Raw genomic sequence first — 27,702 nt, forward strand, 5'->3', positions numbered from 1 at the left:
TGGAATCTAATGAACAAAGTAGATTGACAAAGAAATGGATGGACTGAGGAATCTCAGAGAGAAGGCGGAGGTCAGGAGTGTAGTGGGGAGAGATTAATAATGAACTTGTTTGCATATATGCATAACCTATGGACTCAGAGAATAGTATGGGGAAGGCCTCTTCGGGGGCAGGTGGACGCTGGGTAAAGGGGAATGAATGGGGGCAGCAAAGGAGGACATCTGTAATACTTTCAACAATAAAGATAAATTTGAAAAATAATATAAAATAGAAAAGAATGCTTGGGGATATTTCTACATAGTGCATAGATAAGTAGACATTAGGAATTATGGTGATTCATATTTCAGTAAATTATGGCTACCATTTAAATATGAGTTGAGATGAAGCAGTTCAGATTAACCACTCCTTTGTGAATTTTAAGCTTACTTATTTGTGATTCTGAATTAGTAATACCACTTTCAATTCTTTCAAATTAAGTTGTACTAGACACTGATATATGTTGACTATTAAATTAATCTAAGTGTAATTTGTTAAAATTACTTGAACAATCATTAAATGCCTAAGCATACTTAAACAATTGCTTTTAAAACATTTTTCATCTTCGAATCATAAGTATTTTGTACTTATTTTTTAAATTTAATATTTAGAATGACAGTTTAGGAATCATTTTTTCTAATGAGGCATAATCCAATCTTTATCAGTGATATGTTAATATTTTTAATTTACCTTGTTTTGCCTCTATTGTAATATCACATATCGGTACATTGAAACATGTCTATATTTTTTTCAATTTTATTTTCATGTTTTGAATATAAATTTGTTGCTTTAAAAAATTTTTGCTAAGAGTGGTCGGTAGCCCAGCCGACGTGGCTCAGTGATTATCAACCCATAAACCAGGAGATGAGGGTTTGATTCCTGGTCAAGGCACATGCCCCCATTTTGGGCTTGATTCCCAGTAGGGAATGTGCAGGACGCCGCTGATCAATGAGTCATCATTAATGTCTCTGTGTGTCTCTCCCTCTCCCTTCCTCTCTCTGAAATCAATAAAAACATTTTTTTTAAATCATGGTGGTTAGAAGTAGTATTTTGTTCATTTTCAACAAGTTTGAGGGTTTGTCCTTTTTAGTATACTACTCTTGCTATTTGTAATAGATTATATTTTGAATTACAAAGTAATATGTGTTCACAGTTTTAAAAAAATCCCCAAATGTCAGTTTTATAGGTACCTCAAACACTAGAAAAGGTTGTTATCAGCCCCTGATTGGAGAGGGATATCCCCTCCTTGTTTCGTGTCAGTCTCATAGAAATTAATTCAAACAAGTGACAGCAGTGTTGTAGTAAAGCCAATTTATTTAAAAAGTAAATTAAGAAAGGCAAGCAGATTTATCAAAATACATCTGACCTATAAGGCACAGACTGGCTCGCTCAGCTAACCTGAGGAGTGAGCCTAGTGGGTGTTCAAGGGGTTATAAACCCTTCTGTGTTCAGGTTTAAAAATTCCTCTGCCGAATATCGGTACAGATTAACTCTTAAGGTCTCCCCTTTTACTTTGTTATGGCTTTGCTAGAATTTATGAGAAATACCTGGCGATTTTGTCTTGATAGGCCCCAAGACTACTCACTTCACTGTTTAAATTCAAGTGAACACTCCCTCTTTTCTCATTTCCCAAAACAACTGCTTTGAGATAAATCTCTCCTTTCTTTCCCTCTTCCCTCCTCCTGCCTTAGCAGTTCCAGGGTGATTTATACTGTGTATACCCTGGTTGAGGAGAAGAGGCATTAAAACTCCCCCTCCTTTCCTGCATTTTTTGGTTAGTGAGGAGAGCCATTTGTTCTCAAGATAAGGTTTTGCAGCACACTGGCTGCATGTTTGGCCTTGTTTAATTTTTTTTGTCTGTTTCTCTCTTCCTCTTACCCTGGAATTTTCCTAACTTCTCACTATCCTGTAACAATAGGAGTACATAAAAGAATCAAAGTAGGATCATGCTAGATGCTAGTTGTGTTTGCCTCTTAGAAGAGCTTTGAAACCTCTATCAGTCCATTTACAGCTCCCTCTTTTGTCTATTTATTTGAAATGGCTGCATTACTTTCTATTATATGAACAGGTTTATAATTCGTTTGCCCTGTCCCCATTGGTGGCAGATGTTTATTTTTTGTCTGTTACCAGCAGTGCTTATAAGCATAAGTGCTTATGAGCATCCTGGTACATACCTTCTTGTGTTGATGAAGGTCATGTATTGATTATATGTATAGATTTATTGTTGCTTTTTTTTAATTTGTAGAAATGGAATTGCTAGTGTATACACACTTAAAATTTTCACTGGTACTGCCAAATTGACCTCACAAATATGTTCGTTTATGCTTCCATGTGTACGAGTGCAGATAGTGTAATTCTTAATTATTTTAGCGTGTATATGCGTGGATTTGTTTCTTAGATTGCAACTGAAATTGAACATCTTTTATGTCCTTATTGACTCTTATTAATTTCAGTTTCATACCCTTTTTTTTCTTTTGGTTGATTTCCTAATTGGCAAGTTCGTTTTGTTGTTTTGCTTTTTTGTTTTTAATTAGTAAAAACTATATAAAGTTTTTTTGGTATTTGGACATGAAAAAAGATTATCCATTTTCTAAAATTATTTTTGTATATTGTCATCTCATAAGTTTTTCCTCTTTGAAGTGGAAATTGTCCACTTAAATGTTTTCTTGATTTCCTGAACTATAAGATTCTAGAAAGCAGGGGTAACATCTTTTCCAAACAAGGCCTGGAACAATGAATGCTTAAACATGGGAGGTTTGCAAACAAGTAGTGAATGAATAATAGGAAGGAATGAAGGCACACTTCTATATCCACATTTGGCTTAATGGGGAGGGGTAGATAGACTTACACAGCTGAGTGCATAAGTCCTTCATTTTTAAAAAAATTTAGTTATTCCTTTTAAGATTACCTTTGAACTTTAAAATTTTATAGGAGAGGATGGATTATAGCTACTCTCCAGAACTGAAGTTACTTTTTTTTTTTTAGGTGAGAAAACACCAGAAAGTAAACAAAATTAAAACTTAATGGAATGGCCAGTTAAAACATTTGTTACCCTTTAGGCCCTCTGTTTGGGATTATAATGAACAAGAAGGGTATATGGGCTTGTTCAGTCAAACCAGGGCCACTTTTTAAAATCTTCTATCATGGACACCGTGAATGTAATTTAGCAATGGCTAGCTAGTAGTTCAGTCCTATAATGGTACACAAAGGAGTGTTGAGAGGTAGAGAAAATCTAACTTACATTCCTAGAGGTTTTAAAAAAATTGTCCTCTAAATTACTGAGACTGAAAGAATTAATGAATGTAAAAGTAAATTAATTAAGTCTTGTCCCTCTGACAATGTTGCTAGACCTCTCTAAAATAAGCAGAAAATTTTACTTATTTTGGGTAGTTGACTAAAATATTAACATGGCTTTGCCTAAAAACCTTTGTTTACATCATCTCTAAGGCAGGCATAGTCACAATGAGGGGTGCTTACCTTTTGGCATGATAGTCTTTCTGACTTTTGAATTTCTTCTTTAAAGTTACTTTAATATATAGGATTAATCAGATTTTGCTTAGTCTCAAAAACTTTCGCCTGATTGTTTTATGTATGTGCACAAATCTATGCTTCAGAACCTCTTCACACTCCTTTTAAAAGTCATATATGAGATTTTTATACTCTTAAATCTGGCTTGTAGATAAAAAACACATACTCAATTTTTTAATTTTGTATTTGCTTTACAGTTTAAGATTATTCAGGGATGAGAGAATGGGTTCTAGCCTTTTTTGTTACTTTGTTCTCTTAGTCCCCTGACCTATTTTAGTGCTTGCTGGAGTTTCTGCTGCTTGATTTGTTTGGAAAAATAGAGTTTTCACATTTTTAAAAATTGTGTCATTGTTGAGCATATTTATTCTAGTAGTTAAAATGTGTTTATTTTTCTTTACTCCGTTTCTTTCTATTAGCATAACTAGTTGAGAATCAGAATAATTTAATTTCCTCATTACTCCCTCCTTCCCCATCTTGTCTTGTGGTATATTGACAATTGCTAGAGATTTATTTTGGAATGGAAAATGGTAGAGATACTAGTTTAGGGTTACTTACTGTTATTGAAAGAGTCTTATTATTTTAATTTTTTATTGTCATTTCACAGTGACATTTTTAATCTCAGAATTTCTGGCATTTGATCTAAGGTATAAAATATGTATATGAAGATTTATGTATATGTATATTTACCTACATGTTAAATAAAGGCAGTATAGAAAAAACCTATTGTTTTAAGTAAAGACAATATTACAGAAAACCAGTGGCATTTCTATCTTTTTTGGGACTTCAGAAGAAACAAAACTGAACCCATCCAGCCTATAATTGTGAGATATGTAAATTAGTTTTCACCTAAATCGTTCAGGTTTCACTTAAGTAATTCTGTTAACTAAAGCACTGTACGAATGTGACCATTAATAATAGTAAATAAAGACATAGTAAAATGTCTTTATGAATAAAACAAAAGTGAATTGGCTATTTTAGTCTTTTTCTTAAATAAAGATGTCTGACTTAGTGATTATCTCTAGCTTTTTACTCTAATGACCTCTTCGTTATATTTTGTATTTATCTTTTTCATGAGGAAAGTTGCTTATTATATACATAGAGGTAAGGTAGTCAATTATCTGAATTTTTATCTTAGACTCCGAATGGAATGCACTTTTTAAAAAAATAGGAAATTACTCCTTTAGAGCTTATCCTTACTGTTCAAAATTTCTTTTAAAAAATATCATTGGGTTGTTAATTTATGCTTAGATGTATTTCTCAGATGATCAGTAGTGCTGGTATTTGAATTTCCATAGCTTTTAGGTATCCAGGAATTGTTCTTTTTTTTCAATCAGTAAACAGGGACAGATTGCAGTCAAATTAAGATAGGTAACTAATGTAAAATGTGTAATCTTATTTAGTAAGGATTAATTGCTTTCCTTGGAATTAAAAGGAATATTTTTAAAAACAGATATAATTTTGGTTTGGTTCCTCTGTAGTTGGTTTTTGGAGCATTTGTGCCTTCCTCCATTCTCCATTAAATAGTAAATGGGATCAGAGGGATGATAGGAACTAAGATTTATTGAATGCTTCATAAAATATTTTAGGTACTGTTAAGTATGTCATATTTAATTATCATGATCATCATGTGAGCAATGTGCTTTCAGAATCCCTGTTTTCCTGATACAAATGATGATTTAAGACAGGTAAATTCAACTTGGCAAGGTCTCCCAGTCAGCTAGCCAGTATATATATTATTTTATTGTTGACACTATTGCAGATGTCCTCCCCTTCCCTCTCTTTGCCCACCTCCACCCAACCCCTGCCCCACCAGCCCTCTGGCCTCCACCACACTGTTGTCTGTGTCCATGGCTATACATATATGTTCTTTTAGCTAGTATATTTTTTTGAACCTGTAAGATAGGAAATAATAATTTTCTTGTAATTTGTACATTAAAAGAGGACTGGTTGGCAGTTTTCTGTAGCCTTTCTGAGTAATGCCATTTGAAAGGACCTGTTCTTTTTGAATGGGTATGTGTGTGACTTTGTAGGCTTTTTTTTCTCTTTCATTTTTTTAATGCTGGCTAGTCATGTCCTTTAAAAAAATTTTTTTCAGTTCTTTAAATACTCTTTAGTTTTTAATCTTACAATGTGGCGGGCAAAAAAAGGTAATAATATATTGCAGAGTAAACTGAATGCATTTTATTTGAAATAACCCAAGATATTTTTCTACTAAGTTACTTATTTTACAGTATACCTTTTCTAATGAACATCCTTCCCCCTTTACCCAAATTTAGAGATTCTGGTTCATATTTTTCATGGAGAGTGAGTCACGTCCTTTTTTGCTCTTTTTCCTTTTTGCACATGTGTCTTAATTTAGCCTAGTGAATTTTATTGAGAAAAGCCGTAATATTTTCAGGAGATAGAGTAAATTATTTTGTGTGCTATGTCTGATGGAAGAGTAACAGAAACTAAATCTTTCCTATAGTTGTACCAAGCATTCATTTCCGATTTGTTTATCTGGTTTATTCTTACGCCTCCTTTTAAAGACCTACCTCAGATTAAGTGTTCCCAGGTTCATGCTTGCTTCTCTGGCATGCATTTTATTCTTTCATAGCACTGTGTACATATTATTACCTTTTATTATTGTAGTTATTTACACATCTATCTGCTTGGCTAGTAAGTTTTTCTAGCTTATAGTAGGCCCTCATAGTTGTTTGAAAGTATTAACTGTATGTAAAGAGACCTTTTAGTGCAATTGTCAAAATTATAATGTTAAAATTTCCGATGGATACGGTTATTTGCAAGTAAATAATGTATTAGCCTGTTCAAGTGTTACATGACATTTTAGTGTCCTCTCTTGGGCACTTGGAAAAATGACTTTAAAAGCTCCTGATAGTGTCTTCAGAATGTAAACTTATTTTATCATAGGCTATTATTGCTGACGTTCCTATGCAAAGATAATGTACATTTTTCCCCTGAAAGCAGTAATGATACTCACCAAAACATAAATTGTTCATAATTAGCTGCAGTTTTATTTACACTCCAAAAAAAATTAGCCAAGCATTTAATGTAAACAGTGTTAAGCAGGGAGTTTAAAAGTATTCCTCTTGCCCGGCCGGGCGTGGCTCAGCGGTTGAGCGTCGACCTAGGATCCAGGCAATCGCAGTTCAATTCCCGGTCAGGGCACATGCCCCGGTTGCAGGCTTGATCAATGACTCTCTCATCATTGATGTTTGTATCTCTCTCTCCCTCTCCTTTCCTCTCTGAAATCAATAAAGATATATTTAAAAATAAATAAAGTATTCCTCTTTTAAAGCTTATTTTAAGAGAAAGTATTAGTTTTTGGTGTGTGAAAAATTTAGTCGGAGGAAAAACATAACTAGATATTATCTGTTTAAGTATTTGTCAGTTAAGTTTTTTTTTTTTATTAGGAAAAGGGGAGGGAGAGAGAGAGACAGAAATATCAATGATGAGAGAGTCATTGATCTGCTGCAGCCCGCAACCCGGGCATGTGCCCCCACCGGGAACCGAACCCCGATCGCCTGGATCCTAGGTCGACGCTCAACCACTGAGCCACGCCCGGCCGGGCTGTCAGTTAAGTTTTTAAAAATTCTTAACATGAGGTGCTATTTTTATTTTTGAATAATATATAAACTTTTAATTACAGTATCACTATGAAATATTCAGTGAGGAAATAACAGCAGGTGGTCGTTGTGGTGGGTGTGTGTGTGTGTGTGTGTGTGTGTGTAAGATTTGAAGAGTAGTGATCTAGAAGAGGAGCTAAGATTCGGGTATACCACTATACTCTGAAATCATGTAGTGCATTTAAAATGTGTATGTATAGAAATAAGTTATATATTGGTCATAACATATGTGAAGAGATCCTGCCCTTTAGAAGCTTTCAATTATGAGATAAGAACAGGCAGTTTTGAAACTGATGTTTATTAAATATGTAGCTTGGGGAAATGTTTGTTTTTAAAATGGAGTTATAGTTTAGTGTATTAGCTATAGGTTTTCAATTACGTGTTTTTATAAAATGAACAAAACGTGTAAGCTTACTGTTTCATTATTAATGTTGGTGTGTTTTGTGCTTTTTTTCCATTTTAAAGATTCTTAGTTTTGACAATATTTTGCTCTAAATAGATTTTCAAAATCAAAGGAAAAGAATATTCTTTTTTCAGAAACCTTAAAGAATTTTCTATAGCAGTCATGATGAACATCAAAGAAGTTCTGTATTCCTGGCTATTTCTGAATATTTGTGATATCAGAAGCATTTCATCTTTTGTTGTTAGTGTTCAGTCTTTTGGTAGAATGATAGTTTTCTGACTTTATGTTTGATGCTACTTTAGAAAAGATTGATTCTTGCTCCCTCAAATAATAGTATTGAAGCTAAGAATATGAGAACTTAGTTTGTCCGATCAGAAAATAAACTTACAATTTTACATCCTGTGTGGTATAGAGGAAAGCAGGACATGGGATTTGAAGTTACAGAAAGTGGGTTTGAATCCTGGCAGTATTATTAGCTCCTTTATCTCGGGTAGTGGGGGAAGAGTATTGTGTCAGATTGCCTGTAAACAATAAAGAACTGTTTGAACGTTAACTGTTAATTTGAGACTTTGTAATTTTCTTTATAAGAATAGATTTTTATGGCAAATACTAAAGTCTGGAGTTTATTTTGTACTTCTTAGCTTCATTTGTTTTATCTGATGCTATTTGCTGTTCAAATCGTAATTCTGAGGAATGCTGATAGTATGTGAGATCAAAACTTTTTATATTTATAAAATGATTTTAGTTCCAGCTTAGGTCAGTTTTGCATTTGTTTTGGTCAAGTGAAAATTCGATTATGGTTGAAGTATTTGGTAAAGTTAGCAATAAGGCATTTATTAAAATACTGAATGTTTTTGTATCTACTTTAAGTTTGATGAAACATGTATACATAATTATACTAAAGCAGAACCATATTTATAGTACTTTTTCCTTGGAATTATTTGTCTTATTCTGTCTGAAACATTTTTGTAGTTTTATTTGAAGACTTTAAAGAAATCTTTGTGTGCAAAAGAATGCTTGAGAAAAAGTTTGAGTTAAAATAAACTTAACTTTATTATTTGTCTTCTCTTGTAAATTTAAAATTGAATTATCAGAATTCATAATGTTAAAAAAATTTTTCTCAGATTTTAAGCTTTCTGTTAATTTTGGATGTTCTGCATTGCTTTTTAAGGTCAGGAAGGGAAAATCGTTTTCTTTGTAAATAAAAAGACAGGTGTGCCTGTTGTCTTGCCTGTTTTTAAGTGACTCATTCATTCATTCCCCTATTGTAGCATTTTCTTTTGTAGCTTAACAGGTGCTTGACTAGATAAAACCTTTAAATAGTGAGACTAATAATGTTCCTAATTCTCTTAATAATTAATGACCTCAAACTATAAAATTATATTCTTTTGCAGTATCCCTTTTACTATTCAGCGACTATGTGAATTGCTAACAGATCCAAGGAGAAATTATACAGGAACAGACAAATTTCTCAGAGGAGTAGAGAAGGTATATATTTTGTTATTGGAATTATATTAAACTGTAGCTTAATAGATTTCAGACAAACATTGAGTAAGAGTTGTTGTAGTCATCTTTTCTTGAAATATGTTTCTCAACCTACCTAAAGTTTTTCTCTATTTTTTGAACTGTGATCAGTTTCAGAGAGAGATTTAATACAGGGGCAAAGGAGGGCTTATGATCAATTAAGTTTGACCAATTAAGCTTAGTATTATCTCTTGGATATTCACGGTATACATCAACATATTAAATGTTCTGAAAAGTTTTATAATTGATATTTTAAATTTCAATTGTGTTTTGCAAACTTGTTGATCCATGGAATTCATTTATTTCAGTTCTGGAATTCAGATGTGCGCAACTCTGGAAAATGACTGATATAAAGCATTTAAGTTAGATATTAAGAAAGGTAAAGGTCAGATTTAAGAAGGAAGGTAGTATACTAGGTTTTCTGTGAGTTGAGATACTAGTAATAAGGGAAGGGCATTTCGGACAGAGGAAACAGCATGAGGAGCAACAGCAGCGTGTTTGAGTAGGTTGACTTCTGTAGAGGAGAGAAAAGGTGAAGGAGCCCTGGGAACCAAGATTGGACCAGTGGGTGGCTAATTCCCTCAGTTAGTGATTGACTCTAGTCCAGTGTTCATTTTAAGGTTATAATTCAAATTCAGTTTGTTTTACCCTGGGAGCTGGAATCCAGAACTGTTCCTTAGTGATTTACAATAGATCATAAGCCTTACTGGGTTAATATTTTGAGTTTCTTTTCTTGTGGTATGTGATACTACACACCAGGCTTTGACTGGTACTGCTTTTTAAGGAAATTCATTTTACTTGGCCTAAAAGCTTTAATGCCTAAGTATCTTGGGTGTGATTCTAACTCAAGTAAGGAGAAGAGGGTGTTTCTACTCCTCCTACATGCAGCATATAACCTGAGGGCTCTTAGGGGACTGGAGCTAAAGGCAAAAACATAAATGCGTTAGGAGGATATTAGATTTCAGTCTCTTGCTGTTTAATTTTTGTTGTTTGTAGGTTTTTATTTTAAAACATTTATTTTATTAGTAAAATTAGAATAAATGGAAACTCTACCAGGATGAATTTGAGAAATTAAAAACATGATATTGTAGTACTTTTCCTCATATTAAATCACCAATTTTTGTTTGCAGAATGTGATGGTTGTTAGCTGTGTGTATCCTTCTTCAGAGTAAGTAGAGAGATTTTTTTATTTCTAATATATAACCCTATTACATTATTTCTAATATATGAGTCTTAAAATAGGTTGCATTTATTTTATATGTAATTATGCATGATTACATTTATAAATACTTGTGAATCTACCACCCAGTTTCTAAAATAGAATATTACCAGTAGCATTACCTGTGTGTTTTTCCAATAAAGGGATTTGGATTAAAGAGATTTGTGATTTACCATAATCTTCACATTGCTGGATTTATGTATTGTCCTTGCACTCAGGGCCCTGGGATGATCCCATCCTAGGTACCTTTCCAGGCATCTTTAGAGGTAATTCCTAGGTTTGGGATAGCTACTTGATCATATTCCTCTTCACGATGGAAAATTCTTTCCAGTTCTCCGTATTTATATAGCAAATTAAGATGTCAGTTAATGGCACAGTCGTTGGCACTATTAACATTTTGTTAATGAGTGAATATCCTGGAAATTACAGGACGTTTTGCAATGTCCCTGGCCTCTACCCCTAACTCAGTAGTGTCCCCCTCTCCCCTGAAAAATGTCTTCAGACAGTGCCAAATATCTTCTGGGGATGCAGGGTAGGGGTAGAGGGATTGTGAGGAGGATGTTCCCTCCCGTTCAGAAGCATTGGTTTAAGGTTATAATATCTCTGATTTAATAAACAAAAACTGAATTTCTTTTCAGAATTTTTTCAAGAATATATATATATTAATTAAAATAATCCCATAGTAGTTATTTCCCGAAGAGGTCTTGTTTGGTTTTGCAACAGTGAGATCTTACAAAAGATGTAGACCCATGGTTCTTGTCAAAACTAAAGCACTAAACCACCTATAACTGTGTGTGTGTGTGTTTTGTCTCGTAGGAAAAACAATTCTAATAGCTTAAATCGAATGAATGGTGTTATGTTTCCTGGAAATTCACCAAGTTATACTGAAAGGTAAGACTCTTGATTTTTAATGTTCAGAGGGTTTATGTTTTTCTAGTTTTGAGTAGCAGGCTGAATATACTTTTTTAAAAATTAGGCATTTTATGGAGGATATAGAATATACTAAACAGAATTTGTTAATTTGGTAACCTATGGATCTGAAAGTCAGAATGACCTTGAAAAGGATGACTTTTAGCAAAATGGGAAAATGATTTTCGTTTGTCTTACCACAGGTCTAACATAAATGGGCCAGGAACACCCAGGCCACTTAATCGACCAAAGGTTTCTTTATTAGTCCCTATGACAACAAATGGCTTGCCTGAGAGCACAGATAGCAAAGAGTCAAACTTACAGCAAACTGAGGACAAAAATCACAGGTTTGTTTGTGATATATATTTAAAAACAAAAACTGGTTTTATAATATGTTAGCATACATTGGTGGTTTTCAGCACTCTTTTACTATCTGTAATTACTAATGTTTTGAGGGTTAGAACAGGCGTTAATGTGGTTGTAGGAGCTATTAGCACATGCTGAAGAGAGGCTTAAAACTGCTAAATTGGGGAGGTCCTCTTTAAAGTAGGCTCCTTAAAGTGGTCATGATGCTTTTTTTTTTTTTAAGTTACTAGAAAAGTATATTTATAAATGATTTGAAATTTTGTGAATAATTTCTTACTATAGATCATAAAAGGAAACATTTTATTTATATCCCATCTCAAATTTTCTGCATCACATCAAGGGACAGAAGACTAAATGGGCGAGAGGGCTGAAAGGGCATGTCCATGGGGAAGACTTGTAGCTCTCCTACAGGGGGCGCTTCACTTGCTGGAGAATTGAACAGAAAGGTCATGTAGCTTGTTGACTAGTTACTAGTGGGAAATGTTCATTAGACAGTTTAGGTTCCCTTGAAATTTTTCTTGGCCCAGATTGTATAATTTTTAACTTTGACACTGAAATACAGTTAAAAAATCATTAGACCTTAAAAACGAGAATGTGGAGGGTGAGGAAGTAACCTGTTAATGACGCTGTACAAAACATTTGCAGTGACTCTTCGATGTCTGGATCAGAAGGTTCCTCAGTGAGCCCTGTAAAAAATAAGCACCCAGGTGAAGATGCTGTGGAATCTGAAGGGCATGAGGTAAAAAGACTTCGGTTTGACAAAGAAAGTGAAGTCAGGGAGACAGCCAGTCAGACATCTTCCAGTGAAAATCCTTCAGCTATGGTAGAAGAAACAGAAGCATCGTCTTCATCTCAGGATAAAGACAAAGAAAGTAGTTGTACCAGGCAACACAGCACAGAAGATCCTGAAGTGGAGGGTGAAGAGGAGGAAGAAGGTATTTAGAGGCCGTCTGTAAAAGGGTGGCCTGAGGAGACCCTCAGGCTCTCGTGCTGCGTTTTTGCGTGAGAGTGAGAGGATGGAACTCCTTTAATGCTGGTGTTGGGCTTCTCTCCCACGTTTATGTAGTTGCTGCTCAGTTTCAGGGGATATGATTTTGAACCATAGAATATCACAATTCATGAAACTTAACTGTTGGAGGTATTTTGAAAATAAAATTTAACTACAACAACATTTGCTTATTTTTAGAGTCTTTTATGACATCAGGAGAAATGATCCCTGAAAGAAAAAATCAAGAAAAAGAATCTGATGATGCCTTAACTGTGAATGAAGAGACTTCTGAGGACAGTAATCAGATGGAGGAATCTGATCTGACTCAGGCTGGGAAGGATTTACATTCTGAAGGCGGTGGGAAGACAGGCCCTGAGAGCAGTGGTTCTGGTGGCCATGCAGCGGAAGAATTGGTGGAACCCAGCTCCAGTGAAACTGGAGAGATTCTCTCAGAATCATCCATGGAGAACGATGGTGAAGCCACAGAAGTCACAGAGGAACCAATGGAACAAGACTAACTATTTAGAAACATTTAGATACAGTATTTTACATACAGTTCTGGTTTTACACTGTATAAAACTTTTATGTAATAAAGTGGAACCTTTAGTTTTACAAGAGAAGCAGGTTGTAATATAAAGTATTTTGTGGGATAAATCCTGAAAGAGTTGTACATGTAAGAACTGTGAATATCAGCTCCTTGGGTCCTGCTTACCGCTGACTTCTTTTGGTTTGGTCAAATCAGTGGTTTGTGTACAGATTTATTTTTTTTTTTAGAATTAAAGTTTAAACTGGAAAGTAATTATAATTTTGAAAATCTTTTGGAAATTATTTAGTTTATACATACACAAGAAAGCTTTTTGTCTTGTCTCTTTCTGACAGCTCTAGCAGTTTTCATATTTTGGTCATAGTTTCAACATTTTAACGTGAATTTTAGGGTTTCATGCTGATTTCCAGATTTTATTGTTTGACTGTACAATGGAACTTTAAGTCATATATACATACATATATATATATATACACATACATATATATATTATTCTAAGGGGGAAATGTTATATTTTTCTGTTTCTATAAGAGATGAATAAATACAGTGGATACTTTTTCTATTGGTAACGATTGAGTTCACTCTTTCAGAAGACATTTTCTTTCTCTTCTGAGTAATTCACATAAAATCTGGCCCTTGTGAAACCCTGGAAATCTAAAGTCTGCTGAAATACCAGGTTAAACACATTCCAAGAGATCTGTTCAAACTAAAATTCTTTTGTATACCTCTGAGGTGCCTGAGAAAAAGACTTTGTAATTTATGAGAAAATGTGCTTTATCTTGGAAATTGTGTTCAAACATTTGCTTACTATTTTGTAGAATGAATGCTTATAAAGCTGACATGAGAACATCTCAGAAGAACTGGGCACGTTCCTTAACTTTTTGCTTTGCTTTTCTGAACATTGTGAATATTACACAGTTCTTTCTAAATTATTCTAGAGTATACAAATGTCAATGACATGAAACACCACTGTACTGGAAAAATTAATATATTACTTTAGTAATGTACTGGAGCTAAATGACTGAAGCTTTAGGGGTACATAGAAATCACCATAATTTGTATGACATTTTGAAGTGAATTAAATATTTTTGGACATGCTTCTTCAACAGCCAGTGTTCTATTTTTCAGATCAACACAAAGCACAATGATTACTTTAAACTCAATATTTTCAAATTCGCATATCTAATGTCATGCAAGATGCAATTTTCCTGTCAAAATTACTGGCTGCCAAATTTGTACCTGTTTTCTTTGGCCGTACCTTTTGATATTTAGAATTTTTAAATTTCTGTAAAGTAGATTTTGTAGAATGTAATGTGTTCACTGCCTTTGTGACGCGGTATATAACTGTATAATTTCTGTGTGTAAACTGAATGCTTGGGCTTTCAATACAGTATTCATATAAAGCAATAAATACTAATGTTATGAAATATTTGAGTACATTTTTATCAAAAATTAAATAATTCCTTTTTTAGTTTCAGATACCTGAAGTACACAGATGAACTTATAAAACTGATGCAAACAATTTCTGACACTGTATCATCATATGCTTTTGGGTGATTTGGGTGGCAACCACAGTTTTGCATTTTGACTACTTAAATTGCTATGACTAAAAATACCAAAATGATCTGGCTCCGTTTATGTTTGGGGGGTAACATACTACTGATTGACTTGACTGTCAGGTTCACAGCAGCTAGATGATATATTTATGAATATGTCTAATAGTTGACATAAAAACAATACTGATTTGCTGAAAAATCACACGCAAATTTTTAATTTTGCAAAAATGTTAAAATGAAGCAATTTTTAAATGTGATACTCCTTTTTAGTGACCTGTTAACCTTATTTTGTTGGGTATTTTGCCAATGAGAACAGATTGTAAACATGTTAAATCTTGAAATTTTCTTTAGAATATTTATGAAATTATTGTCAATAAACCTGTTCTTTAAGATCCTGTGACCTTTTGATATTTTTATTTTATTGTGCCATGGATCATTTGTAAACAAATAGATTTACTTTGTTGCTTATAAGTTGAAGTTTTAGCACCATGACTTTGAGGTCTGTGGTTTTATTTGTAAACTTGCGATTGTTATTTTTGCAAGGGCAAATGTATATCTTTATTAAATAAAGTACAATAATGGTGAATGTACCAAAATGCTGTCACCTAACTCTATGAGAGATCTGCATTTTGATCTATAGTTTAATAATTTTCATATTTATAAGATTCATATGTTGATCATAGCTCAAGCTTGTTGCTTTTCATACAGATAACAGAGTGCTTATGGAATGTCTTTAGCATAGATGCAGTACCTGTAGTTACGCTGAGGAACATTATTTAGCTGGTGTAAGATACTGTTCCCCGTTTGGAGGTGAAGTTCCCCGAGTATGCATAGGTGCACTTACGCAGACTTTGCTTCATGAAAATGTCATTTCTACTTGTAACTGATTCAGATGAGAATTTTTAAGACTAATTTTAGGCACATTTTCTTAACATACCACCAGGAAAGTCATATTAAAAGACCTAAAGTCTTAATGATTAATTGTAATCTCAGTGATTAAAACTTTCTTTTTTGGCCAGGAGCAGATTGTTTACCTATGACTCTAGACTCTGAACACAACATGTAAAAAGAATTTGAAATTCTTGCTGGTCAGAAAAGTGAGTATATAGACCTCATACATCTTTAGCCCTCTTCTCTTTTAAAATATAAACATCCCACTACTTTTTCTTTTCAGTTCTGAAAATGTAGCAGGACAGAAATTAGTGAGAAATGTCATGTTTTAAGGGTTTAGGATTTATTGTAACTGCACCTGTCAAAAGTGTGGCCTGGGCAGTGCAATTGTCTGTTAGGGAGCCATAACTCTTTGGCATGAAAAGGCATCCATGAAATCCTGGGCCAGAAGGTATGGCCTATTTAAAACATTGAGGCTCAGAGTATTTTGCTTTGCTGGTGTAGATAGGTATGTATTTATGCATTTTTACATATATAAAATCAGCATTTTTAAAAATAATATACTAGCTTACCTATAAAGGTAGTTGGGCAGAATCTAAAACTGCTACAATGTTTGATTATGAGAGATGTATCTTGTAGTAAGGCTGAAAATGCAACTTGTGGAAGCAAAGGAAGTAACAATTGGGTAGTGTTTCAAATTGTCTTCTGAACAGGAATTTCTTAAATGCATTGGTTTTGGTCAAGTGAAGCTCAGTTCTCTCTTCATATTTGTGCTAATAAAATGGATGAATGCAAAAACACCTTGTAATTTCATATGCAGTCATAATTAGGTTTATTGGGTTATCAGCCTAATGTTAGGATGTATTGATTAGAATACATCTAATATTTCACATTTTAAAACATCAGTACACTTTCAGAATTTTCTTTCAATTTGGAGTCTAGATTACTTTGCCAAATGTATTATTTTCTTAGTGCAATAAAATATAAATTAGAAGACTATATGTGTGGAATTATTTTATTTGCTATAGTAATTCACACAGCCCCTCCCTCGCCTCCCCCACCCCCCGCACCCCCCTGACCTCATAGTTCAGGATCCACAAGCATTTCCTGATCTATAGGGAGGGAAGGTTAATGCATTCATTACTTTGTTACAGATCTGCTTCTGAAGTGATAGCTTTTTGCAAGGAGGGTGCCTCAGAGTTGAAAGGACAATTCTTTCCTGAGCAACTCAACCTGATACAACAAGATTTATATTTACTATGTCAGATTTCTCTTGGCTTAAGTTGGCGCTAGTTTGGGTGCACAGATCTACAACAGTTGTTTAGAATAACTTTAGAAATCTCACTTTCAGACAACTACGTGGTAAGAAATGTAGAATTCTCCTAAGTAGACAGATTATGTTTTCAACTCTGGGTTCTGATTTCTTTATATTGCACAGTAGGTGGTAGTAGGTAGTGTAATATCTGTAGCTCTGAAGTAAAAAAATAGATGGAGGTCCTAGTCAGCATGTCTGAATTGAAATATTTTTTAATTTTAACTCATTCATATTTAATCTCGCTTATCCCCACTTCATTAAGTTTTATAGCTAATACAGAGATTCAAGTTAATGATACGAAGATTCGTTCTTCAACTAAGCAGGAGAGAGGCACAGCCTGGTTGCGTGGCCCTCTAGAACGAAGAGTGTACTGTTCCCTTGTGTTCTGACAGTTTTAGAACAACAGGTTTTTTGGGGGGGAGGGGGTTCTTTTACTTTAATATTGAGCATTTGAGTATCTGGTATTGAATTTATTTGTAAACTTCAAGGTTTTTCTTCCTAAAGGCAATACGTTTATTGAAACTAAAATGTATCATGAGACTACTTTCTTCCCATTTCCAGGGCGCTGAGTTTCTCGCTGAAGGTTTTGTTGTTGCTTGGTTTGTGGTGGGAGCAGTGCTGTTGGATGTCCTTGACAGAAATTCCTTAGGCAGTCAGACTGAATCCAGGAAATGTGCGTCCCAATAGAAGACTTACATGACTGTAAGACAAGTTACCCCTGGCTGTAGGGGGCACAATATACCCTCAACGTGGTAGGGGGCAGGTTTTTCTACAAGTGGGAAGTTGTGTCATTAAACCAGCCAAGTTCTGCTTTAGATGTGGTATAATGGTACTTGATATTTGGTCAATAATGCTTGCATCAGGAAATCTTTGCGGTTGAGTAGGCCTCCAAGGTTTTTAATGCTGCTTATAATTGATGAGAATTTGAGGGAAGAGTGTGGTCTTTGGCTATCTCCATTTCTGGTTAGTTTTTCTTTGCATTGCTTGTGCTGCTGTAGCACAGAAGGGTAAATGGGTGTGATGACTAACAATTGCCATGTGGTGCTAGAAGACTGCACACAAACTCCTGCTTTCAACCTGACTGGGTGCCTAAAATTCAGTTACTTGGTTGGAATTCAGAGTACGGTTTACTTACATAAATTATTAGAAGTTTAGATAACTTTCAGGCATTATACATAAAGCTATTTAGTCCTTAATATGAGTGATTTAGTAGTTAAGCATTTATAATATTTCTGTTGGAAAAATGTCCAGTTCCTAACAGGTTTGTCAAAATGCCTCTCCCACGGTTTTTGCAGAGTAAGTGAGAATATTGAGGTGTGTCAGGGAGGATCCAAGACTTGCCAAATATGTCAGTTTTTAAAGCTGGGTTATGAATATAACACAAACTACTAAATATATCTTTTTAAATATATATTGATGTCAGAGAGAGGAAGGGAGAGGGAGAGAAACATCAGTGATGAGCGAGTCATTGATGAGCCACCACCTGCATGGCACCCACTGGGGATCGAGCCCACAACCTAGGCATGTGCCCATCTCCTGGATCATAGGTCGATGCTCAACCACTGAGCCATGCCCAGCTGGGCTAAATATATCTTAATAGTTGGTGATTCATAATGCAATAGAATTTGCAGTGCCTTGTGGTCATTATGTTTTTGTATTGAATATTAGAAATATTACAGATACAAGAGGTTGGAGATAAATTTCCAAAATATTTTGTAATTTTCTCTAAAAATAAGAGCACAGAAAGAATCCAAGGCGTTTGAGTGTTCTGTTTGCAGTCTATGTAAGGCATTTATGTTTTTTAAATTACACACAACAAACATTAAAAAAGTATTTCTTGTGAAGTGGGAACTTGTATGAGTTGTTACGTGCTGGGGGCACTAAAAGAGTAGATTTCTGACCTTTGAAGAATTCAGTCACCTGAGGGGAACAATGTGGAATGCACGTTTTTAACAGTGACCTGTGACTTTGAAGAGACACACAAGTGAGAACTACTAGTGCGGTTGTGACAACCTGGGGAGGCTTCTCAGATGTGGGGGGTTCAGCTTGGCCTTGAGGGAGGAGCGGGGCGGGGAGGTGGTGTGCTGAGATGGGCAGAGTGGAGAGACCTGGGAGCTGCAGTGATTCATAGCTTCATCCCCAGCTGAGACTTCTTGGGTAAGTTACAGTATTTGAGCCTTAGCTTCCTCATTTATAAAGTGGGGGAAATAGTAGTATCTACCTGGTGGGATTGTTGAGAGTATTCAAAGTACTTACAGGTGTAAAGCTAGGGTGAAATGTCAGGACCTGACATTTCTTTGAAGCGAAATAGACATGGAGGGGAAAAGGTGTATTGTCCCTGCGGAAGCCAGTTTTACTAGAATCAAAGTCAAGGTTTCAATGCTTGTCAGTACCAGGATTATAACACAGGCACAAATTGCGTACCTATATTACACTCCACATTTTTCTTAGCACGTAATACATTACCTCGTTTAACCTCATCAACCCTGTGAGATCAATACCCCATTTTATTGGTAATTGAGGTAAAGAAAGACATTTGCTGCCCTGGCCAGTTGGCTCAGTGGTTAGAGCGTCGGCCCATGGACCGAAGGGTCTTGGTGTCTCTCTCCCTTCCACTCTCTCTGGAAAAGCAATGGAAAAAATACCTTCGGGTCAGGATTAAAAAATGAAAAAGAAAAAGAAAGGCAACTTGTCTTGAAAGTCTTCGAAAGTGAAAAGTCAGAGTGAAAGCCAAGACTGACTCCAAAGCCCAGTGGTTTTTGTCCAGTAGGCTTGGACCCTGGGCTGCCCTGCGAGGCTTGTGGAATCGGGCAAGGCCAGCAGGGGGGACCCTCCCCGGCGCCCGGAGGCTTCCAGGCCACTTACCCTTGCCCACGTTCAAGTACGTCCAAAGCTGCGTCGTTCCCAGCCCAGCGCTTGGTTTCACTCTCTGTACTTCATCGAGCTTCACCTTTTCCTTTGTATCACCCATGTTTTTCCAGCTAGACATTTTGAGTACATGGTCTATTTTTTAAATTTATTTTTAAAATCAGATAATGCACACCTGACAAAAATTCAAATAGAACACAATACCAAGCTGTTTCTGTCCCACTGCTTTGCTTCTAAATCCTCAGTTACCTCTTTTCCTCCTCACCCAAGGCAAGTGCTCTTACCAGTGGTGCCCAGTGCTTGAGAGCAAGGATTCTGGGGCCAGATTTCTCAGGGTCAAGTCACAGCTCTGCCATTTTCCTGACTGTGATCTCGGTAAGATAAAGATGAGTAGCTGCCGCGTGGGGCTGTTACGAGGATCAACCGTTAGGAAAGGGTATGGCATGTGGCGGGCACTACATGCATATGAGTTTAAAAATCGGCATTTTAAAAGAAAGAAATGTACTGTATGTTTCCAGAGGTGATCTTATACCATTGCATCCCCAAGTGTTTCCTTTCCACAGTGAATACACATTGTACACACTGAAAGGCAACTTGCCTCTATAAAAATGTTTGGTGTATTTTTGTGATATTTCTATACCAGTACTTAGAAAGCTGCCCCAGTCATTTTAATAGCTACGTAGTATTTCAGTGTAGAGATGAACCATAGTTTATTTAGCCCCCTTTAAGTCGTCTGGTGATACCTGTGGCCGTTGTTTGCTTAGTTTTAGCAGTTTGACACTAGGACATTGAAAATCAGCCTCTCCACTGAAGGGGGAGGGGTGCTCAAGAAGCCATAGAAACACCTTACAGAATTAAGTAATGTTGAAATAGACACCCAAGCCCCTGGGGAGGTGGAATTTTCTGTTTCGCAAACTCTATAGTATATTTCAAGCCACCTAAAATTATAAGATACATTATTATTTTATGCAAATTAAGAATATAAGTGTAGGAGAACTAACTCAGAGATGCAATATGTATGGCTCTAGCAGCAGAGGCGTCTGGGAGAAGTCGGACCCTTCTCTCTCTGTAGCCCCAGAAAGCCGGGTGCTGCCCGGAGGAAAACGCCGGGCCCAGGAAGGAGGTGAGTGAATGTACGGAGTGTGACGCCTGCCCGGCCTCGTCGGCTAACCTAGACACGCTGCGCTTCCTGGTGGCCTGCGTGACGACCCGCCACATGCTTTCACTGTTAACCCCTGTGGGGAAGAGGCCCTGTCCTGGGAGGGGTGGGGGTTCTTCCCAGTAGCCACTGCTGGGAACAAGCAGCTGCTTTGCCTGTGTGTGTAGTTTCTCCTATTAAAGCTCTTAAGACTTTGAATAGGGCTGTGTGTCAGTTTTTTGGAATTGATCCTGAATTTAGACTTCTGGGGCAGTATCCTGGCTTGACATTTTTATCTCTACTGACAAATTTTTCCATTTTCCCATTGTTTGAACTGCTTTGGCTTGTGATAGGTGATCCTGCAATTAAACAAAACACAGCTTCATTTCTTCGTGGGTACAGTCAAACCTCTGAGTGCACAGGTTCTGCATCCATGGATTCAACCAACCTTGGATCAAAAATATTAGAAAATAAAGTTAACATTGTTGCTGAAGTGTACTATGTAGTTAGGTCTGTACTGAACATGTACACACTTTTTTTTTTGGTCATTCCCTAAACAGTACAGTACAACAACTATTTACATAGCATTTACATTTCATTAGGTATTATAAGTAATCTAGAGATGATTTAAAGTATACGGGAGGATGTGCATAGTTTAATATGCAAATACTGTGTCATTTTATATAAGGGCCTGAAGCCGACAGTAAGCATCTAGAGATGTAGGCATAGGCTTCAACTAAATGTTTTAAGTGCTTTAGTTGTCATGCAGTTTATAGTCAAAGACACTCACAACCGTGTTTTGCTTACTGAGCACATTCTTGTTCCTAGGAATGATTTACGGAGAACTTTTATTGATAATGCTGACTTAATTTGGTTTACAAATGGATCTTATTTGAAACATGTACGGGGACGTCACTGATCTGGATATGCAATAACTTCTATGGTGGACATAACTGAAAGTTCTTATCTACCTGAAATAAAATCTGCCCAGCAAGCTGAACTAATTGCTCTAACTTGGGCTTATCAATTGGCCGAAGTTCCAGTAGCCAATATGTACACTGATAAGTCATTATGCATTTGACTTTGGAATGTTATGGAAGCAGCTAGGCTTCTTACCTTCCTTAGGGCAGCACATAAAAAGTGGAAAACTGGTTGTGGAATTATTAGATGCCATACAGCAACCAAAACAATTGGCAATTATCAAAATTTCAGGGCATTCTAAAGTTGCTACCGTGGAAGCAAACGGAAATCATTTAGCTAATGCTGCAGATAAGCAGGTGCCATTGAACAGTCAAGTTATCCAGACCCCAAAATGTTCTTTACTTTCTATTAAATCAATAAAAGATTATCTTTTAAAGTTTCAACACACAGCTTTTTTGTTTGTTTGTTTGTTTAAAATATTACACATCCCTTTTTCTCCCCATTGACCCATTCCCCCCCTTCCCACCCGCTCCCCAGTCCCTCTCCCCACCATTGACCATGTCCTTGGGTTGTACATATAGGCATATAAATTCTTTCCGTTACTCTCTCCCCCTCCACCCACCCGCCCTCCTCCATCCCTCTGACATTCATCAGTCTCATCTATGCTTCCATGTCACTGAATCTATTCTGTTCATCAGTTTATTAAGTTCTTTAGATTCCACGTATAAGTGAGATCATGTGATGTTTGTCTTTCTCTGCCTGGCTTATTTCACTTAGCATAATACTCTCCAGGTCCATCCATACTATCCCAAAGGGTACTGGATTCTTCTTCTTTACAGCTGCATAATATTCCATGGTGTGAATGTCCCACAGCTTTTTTATCCACTCATCTCCTGATGGGCACTTGGGCTGTTTCCAGATCTTGGATATTGTAAATCACGTTGCTATTACCATAGGGGTGCAAATATTCTTTCTAATGAGTGTTTCAGGATCCTTAGGATACATTCCTAGAAGTGAGATCACTGGGTCAAACGGCAGCTCCATTTTTAATTTTTTGAGGACCCTCCACACTGTTTTCCATAGTGGCTGCCCCAGTCTGCATTCCCACCAGCAGTGTGCTAGGTTCCCCTTTCCCCACACCCTCCCCAGAACATGTTGTTTGTTGATTTGTTGAGGGAGCCATTCTGACAGGTGTGAGGTGATACCTCATTGTGATTTTAATTTGCATCTCTGATGATTAGCAACATTGAGCATTTTCTCATGTGTTTCTTGGCATCCGTATGTCCTCTTTGGAGAAGTGTCTATTCAGGTCCTTCACCCATTTCTTAATTGGGTGGTTTGTCTTTCTCTTGCTGAGTGCTATGAGTTCTTTGTACACTTTGGAAATTAGCCCCTTATCAGATGCATCCTTGGCAAATATGTTTTCCCAGACCGTGGTGTTCCTTTGTATTTTGAGGCTGTTTTCTTTGTGCAGAAGCTTTTTAGTTTGATGTAGTCCCGTGTGTTTATTTTTTCCTTTGTTTCTCTTGCCCTAGGAGATGCATCAGTGAAAATTCCACTACGTGGGATGTCTGTGACTTTACTGCCCATGTTTTCTTCCAGGATTTTTATGGTTTCGTGACTTACATTTAAGTCTTTTATCCATTTTGAGTTTATTTTTGTGTATGGTGAAAGTTGGTGGTCTAGTTTCATTCTTTTGCATGTATCTGTCCAATTTTGCCAGCACCACTTATTGAAGAGACTGTCCTTACTCCATTGGATACTCTTGCCTCCTTTGTCAAATATTAACTGACCATAATGTCGTGGGTCTATTCCTGGGGTCTCTGTTCTGTTCCATTGACCTATATGCCTGTTGTTGTACCAATACCAGGCCGTTTTGATTACAATGGCTTTGTAATACAGTTTGATATCCAGTAAAATGATCCCTCCCACTCTGTTCTTTTTTCTCAAGATACCTGCAGCTATTCGGGGTCTTTTTTGTTCCGTATAAATTTTTGAAATGTTTGTTCTAGGTCTGTGAAATATGCTGTTGGTATTTTAATAGGAAGTGCATTGAATTTATAAATTGCTTTGGGTAGTATGGACATGTTAATGATATTAATTCTTCCAGTCCATGAGCATGGTATATTCTTCCACTTGTTTAAATCTTCCTCTATTTCTTTTTTCAGTGTCATGTAGTTTTCCAAGTACAGATCTTTTACATCCTTGGTTAAGTTTATTCTTAGGTATCTCATTTTTTTAGTTGCAATGGTAAATGGTATTGCTTTTTTAGTTTCTCTCTCTAAAAGTTCATTGTTGGTGTATAAGAATGCCATTGATTTCCAGATGTTGATTTTGTATCCAGCTACCTGGCCAAATTCATATATCAAATCTAGTAGTACTTTGATGGACTCTTTAGGGTTTTCTATGTACAATATCATGTCATCTGCAAATAATGACAGTTTTACTTCCTCCTTTCCAATTTGGATCCTTTTATGTTTTCTTCCTGTCTAATGGCTATGGCGAGGACTTCCAGTACTGTGTTGAATAAGAGGGCGAAAGTGGACATCCCTGTCTTGTTCCAGTTTTTAATGGAAATGGTTTTAGTTTTCGCCCATTGACTATGATGTTGGCTGTAGGTCTGTCATATATGGCCTTTATTATGTTGAGGCATGATCCCTCTATTCCCACGTTGCTGAGAGTATTTATCACAAATGGGTGCTGGATTTTGTCAAGTGCTTTTTCCCTGTCTATTGATATGATCATATGATTTTTGTCCTTCATTTTGTTTATGTGATGTATCACATTTATTGATTTGCAAATGTTGTACCAGCCTTGCATCCTCAGAATAAATCCCACGTGGTCATGATGTATGATCTTTTTAAAGTATTGCTGGATCCGGTTTGCTAGTATTTTAGTGAGGATTTTAGCATCTATGTTCATCAGGGATATTGGTCTGTAATTTTCTTTCTTTGTAGTGTCTTTATCCGGTTTTGGGATTAGGATGATGCTGGCCTCATAAAAAGAGTTTGAGAGCTTTCCCTCCTCTTGAATTTTCTGGAATAGTTTGAATAGAATAAGTGTTAATTCTCCTTTGAATGTTTGGTAAAACTCACCTGTAAATCCATGTGGTCAGGACTTTTGTTTGCTGGGAGTTTTTTGATTACTGCTTCAATTTCATTAGTTGTTATCAGCCTATTCAGGTTTTCTGCTTCTTCCTGATTCAGCTTTGGAAGGTTGTATGCTTCTAGAAATTCATCCATTGCACCCATGTCCTTCAATTTGTTGGCATATAGCTGCTCATAATATTTTCTTACAATCCTTTGTATTTCTGTTGGGTCAGTTGTTATATTGCCTCTTTCATCTGATTTTATTTATTTGGGTCCTCTCTCTTTGTTTCTTAGTGAGTCTGGCTAAAGGTGCATCAATCTTATTTACTTTTTCAAAGAACCAGCTCTTGGTTTCATTGATTTTTTGTATTGTTTTTTTAGTCTCTATGTCATTAATTTCTGCTCTGATCTTTATTATATCCTTCCTTTTACTTCCTCTGGGTTTTTCTTGCTGTTCTCGTTCTAGTTCTTTTAGTTGTTGTGTTAGATGGTTCATTAGATCTTTTTCTTGTTTCTTGAGATAGGCCTATAATGCTATGAATTTTCCTCTCAGGACTGCTTTCGCTGTGTCCATAGATTTGGGGTTGTTGTCTGTTCATTTTCGTTAATTTCCATGAAGTGTTTGATATCTTCCTTGATCTCAGGGGTAACCCATTCATTGTTTAATAACATGCTGTTTAGCCTCCATGTGTTTGAATTTTTTTGATTTTTTTTTATAGTGGTTGATTTCTAGTTTCATGGCATTGTTATCTGAGAAGATGCTTGATATGATTTCAATCTTCTTGAATTTGTAGAGACTTGCCTTGTGCCCTAACATGTGGTCTATTTTTGAGAATGTTCCATGTGCACTTGCGAAGAATGTGTATTCTGCTGCTTTGGGATGAAATGTTCTGTAAACATCAATAAAACACATTAGATCTAGTGAGTCATTTAAGTTCTCTGTTTCCCTGTTGATTTTTTGTCTTGATGATCTGTCCAATGCTGACAGTGAGGTGTTAAAGTCCCCCACTATGATTGTGTTGATGTCACTCTCCCCCTTGAAGTCCACCAAGACTTTTTTATATATTTAGGTGCTCCTTTATTAGGTGCATAAATGTTTATAAGGGTTATTTCCTCCTCTTGGATTGATCCCTTTAGTATTATGTAGTGACCATCTTTGTCTCTTGTTATGGTCTTTATTTTGAAGTCTATTTCATCATAAATAAGAATTGCTACTCCAGCTTTTTTTTTTTTTCCTTTCCACTTGCATGTAATATTTTATTCCATGCATTCACTTTTAGCCTGTGTGAATCTTTTGCTCCCAGGTGGGTCTCTTGTAGACAGCGTATATTTGGGTCCTGTTTTCATAACCATTCAGCTTTTCTATGTCTTTTGATTGGACCATTTATTCTGTTTACATTTAAGTTTACTATTAATATAAACGTATTTAATGCCATTTTCCCCCTTTATGCTGATGTACCTTTCTCTCACTATTCTTTCTTTTTCTCAGAGCAGTCCCTTTAGCATTTCTTGCAATGCTGGTTTGGTGGTACTGAACTCCTTTAGCCTTCTTTTGTCTGGGAAGCTCTTTATTTTACCTTCAATTTTAAATGATAGCCTTGCTGGATAAAACAATCTTGGTTGCAAGTTCTTCCTTTTCATTATTTTTAGAACTTCATGCCACTCTCCTCTGGCCTGAATAGTTTCTGTTGAGAGATCTACTCTCAGCCTTATGGTGGTTCCTTTGTAGGTTACTGCTTGTCTCTCTTTTGCAGCCCTTAATATTCTCTCTCTGACCTTGACATTTGCCATTTTAATTATGATGTGTCTTGGAGTGGGCCTCTTTGGGTCCCCCTTGTTTGGAACCCTTTGTGCTTCCTGAACTTGTGTGGCTTTCTCCCTCACCAGCAAAGGGAAGTTTTCTGTCATTATTTCCTCCACTAAGTTCTCTGTTCCTTGCTCTCTTTCCTCCCCCTCTGTTACTCCTATAATGTGAATGTTGTTTCACTTCATGTTGTCCCAAAGATCCCTTAGACTGTCCTCATGCTTTTTAAGTGTTTTTTCTTTTTGCTGCTCTGATTGTTTGTTTCTACATCATCTTCTAAGTCACTTATTCTATCCTCTGCTTCATTGAGCCTGCTTTTAATTCCTTCCAGTGTGTTCTTGATATCAGACACAGCATTCTTTATTTCTGTTTGATTTTTGTTATGTTACATATCTCTTTTTTCATGTTTTCACTAAGATCCTCGATCTTATCATCTAGTGCCTTGTTTTTCTCATTAACTTCCTTGAGCATCTTTATAATCATTACTCTGAATTCTGTTTCTGATAACTTGCTTAATTCCATCTCACTGAAGTCTTTTTTATGGCGATTTTTCCTTTTCTTTAATTTGGGGGTTGTTTCTTTGTCTCCCCATTTTGGTGGCTTTTAGTGTTTGTATCTATATATTAGATATATTTGCTGTCTCCCAGTCTTATGGGGAGGGATTTTGCATTGTGAGTCCAATATAGCCCAGAGGTGTGTTTTCCTCATACTTCTGAGCTCTTTGCTCTAGGCGTGTCCCTTTTGTGGGTTCTTTGGGTTCTCCTGTTGTGGTTGGGTTTAGATTGTTGTTCACCCGTTCTTGGGAGGACTCTCCTCTCAGGTTGGCTAACTGTGAGTCTCAGCCCCAACCACGTCCTGTGAGCTGTTGTACACGTGCTGACAGGGTGAGACAATACATAACTAAAATTCCAGGAAACAAGGGGTATCCTACAAATATCTTGACAGTCACAATGAAAACAACCCAAGTGAAAATAGAACA

General features: G+C 36.2%; 1 protein-coding gene across 3 annotated transcripts in view; it reads left to right on the forward strand.

Annotated features, from left to right (window-relative positions):
- The window catches only part of PPP4R2 (protein phosphatase 4 regulatory subunit 2), a 71,823-nt gene extending 56,729 nt beyond the window's left edge, over positions 1-15,094 (forward strand). For all 3 annotated transcript variants that reach the window (XM_087825141.1, XM_016220176.2, XM_016220175.2), the window contains 6 exons: positions 8,986-9,079; positions 10,246-10,283; positions 11,151-11,225; positions 11,447-11,590; positions 12,255-12,544; positions 12,796-15,094. In XM_087825141.1, the coding sequence (XP_087681267.1) occupies positions 8,986-9,079; positions 10,246-10,283; positions 11,151-11,225; positions 11,447-11,590; positions 12,255-12,544; positions 12,796-13,115 (961 nt within the window). In that variant the 3' untranslated portion in view covers positions 13,116-15,094. The remainder of the gene's footprint in view (positions 1-8,985; positions 9,080-10,245; positions 10,284-11,150; positions 11,226-11,446; positions 11,591-12,254; positions 12,545-12,795) is intronic.
- Positions 15,095-27,702: the final 12,608 nt, after the last annotated feature.

The sequence above is a fragment of the Miniopterus natalensis genome, chromosome 15 (assembly GCF_054644295.1).
Source record: "Miniopterus natalensis isolate mMinNat1 chromosome 15, mMinNat1.hap1, whole genome shotgun sequence".
NCBI lineage: Eukaryota > Metazoa > Chordata > Mammalia > Chiroptera > Miniopteridae > Miniopterus > Miniopterus natalensis.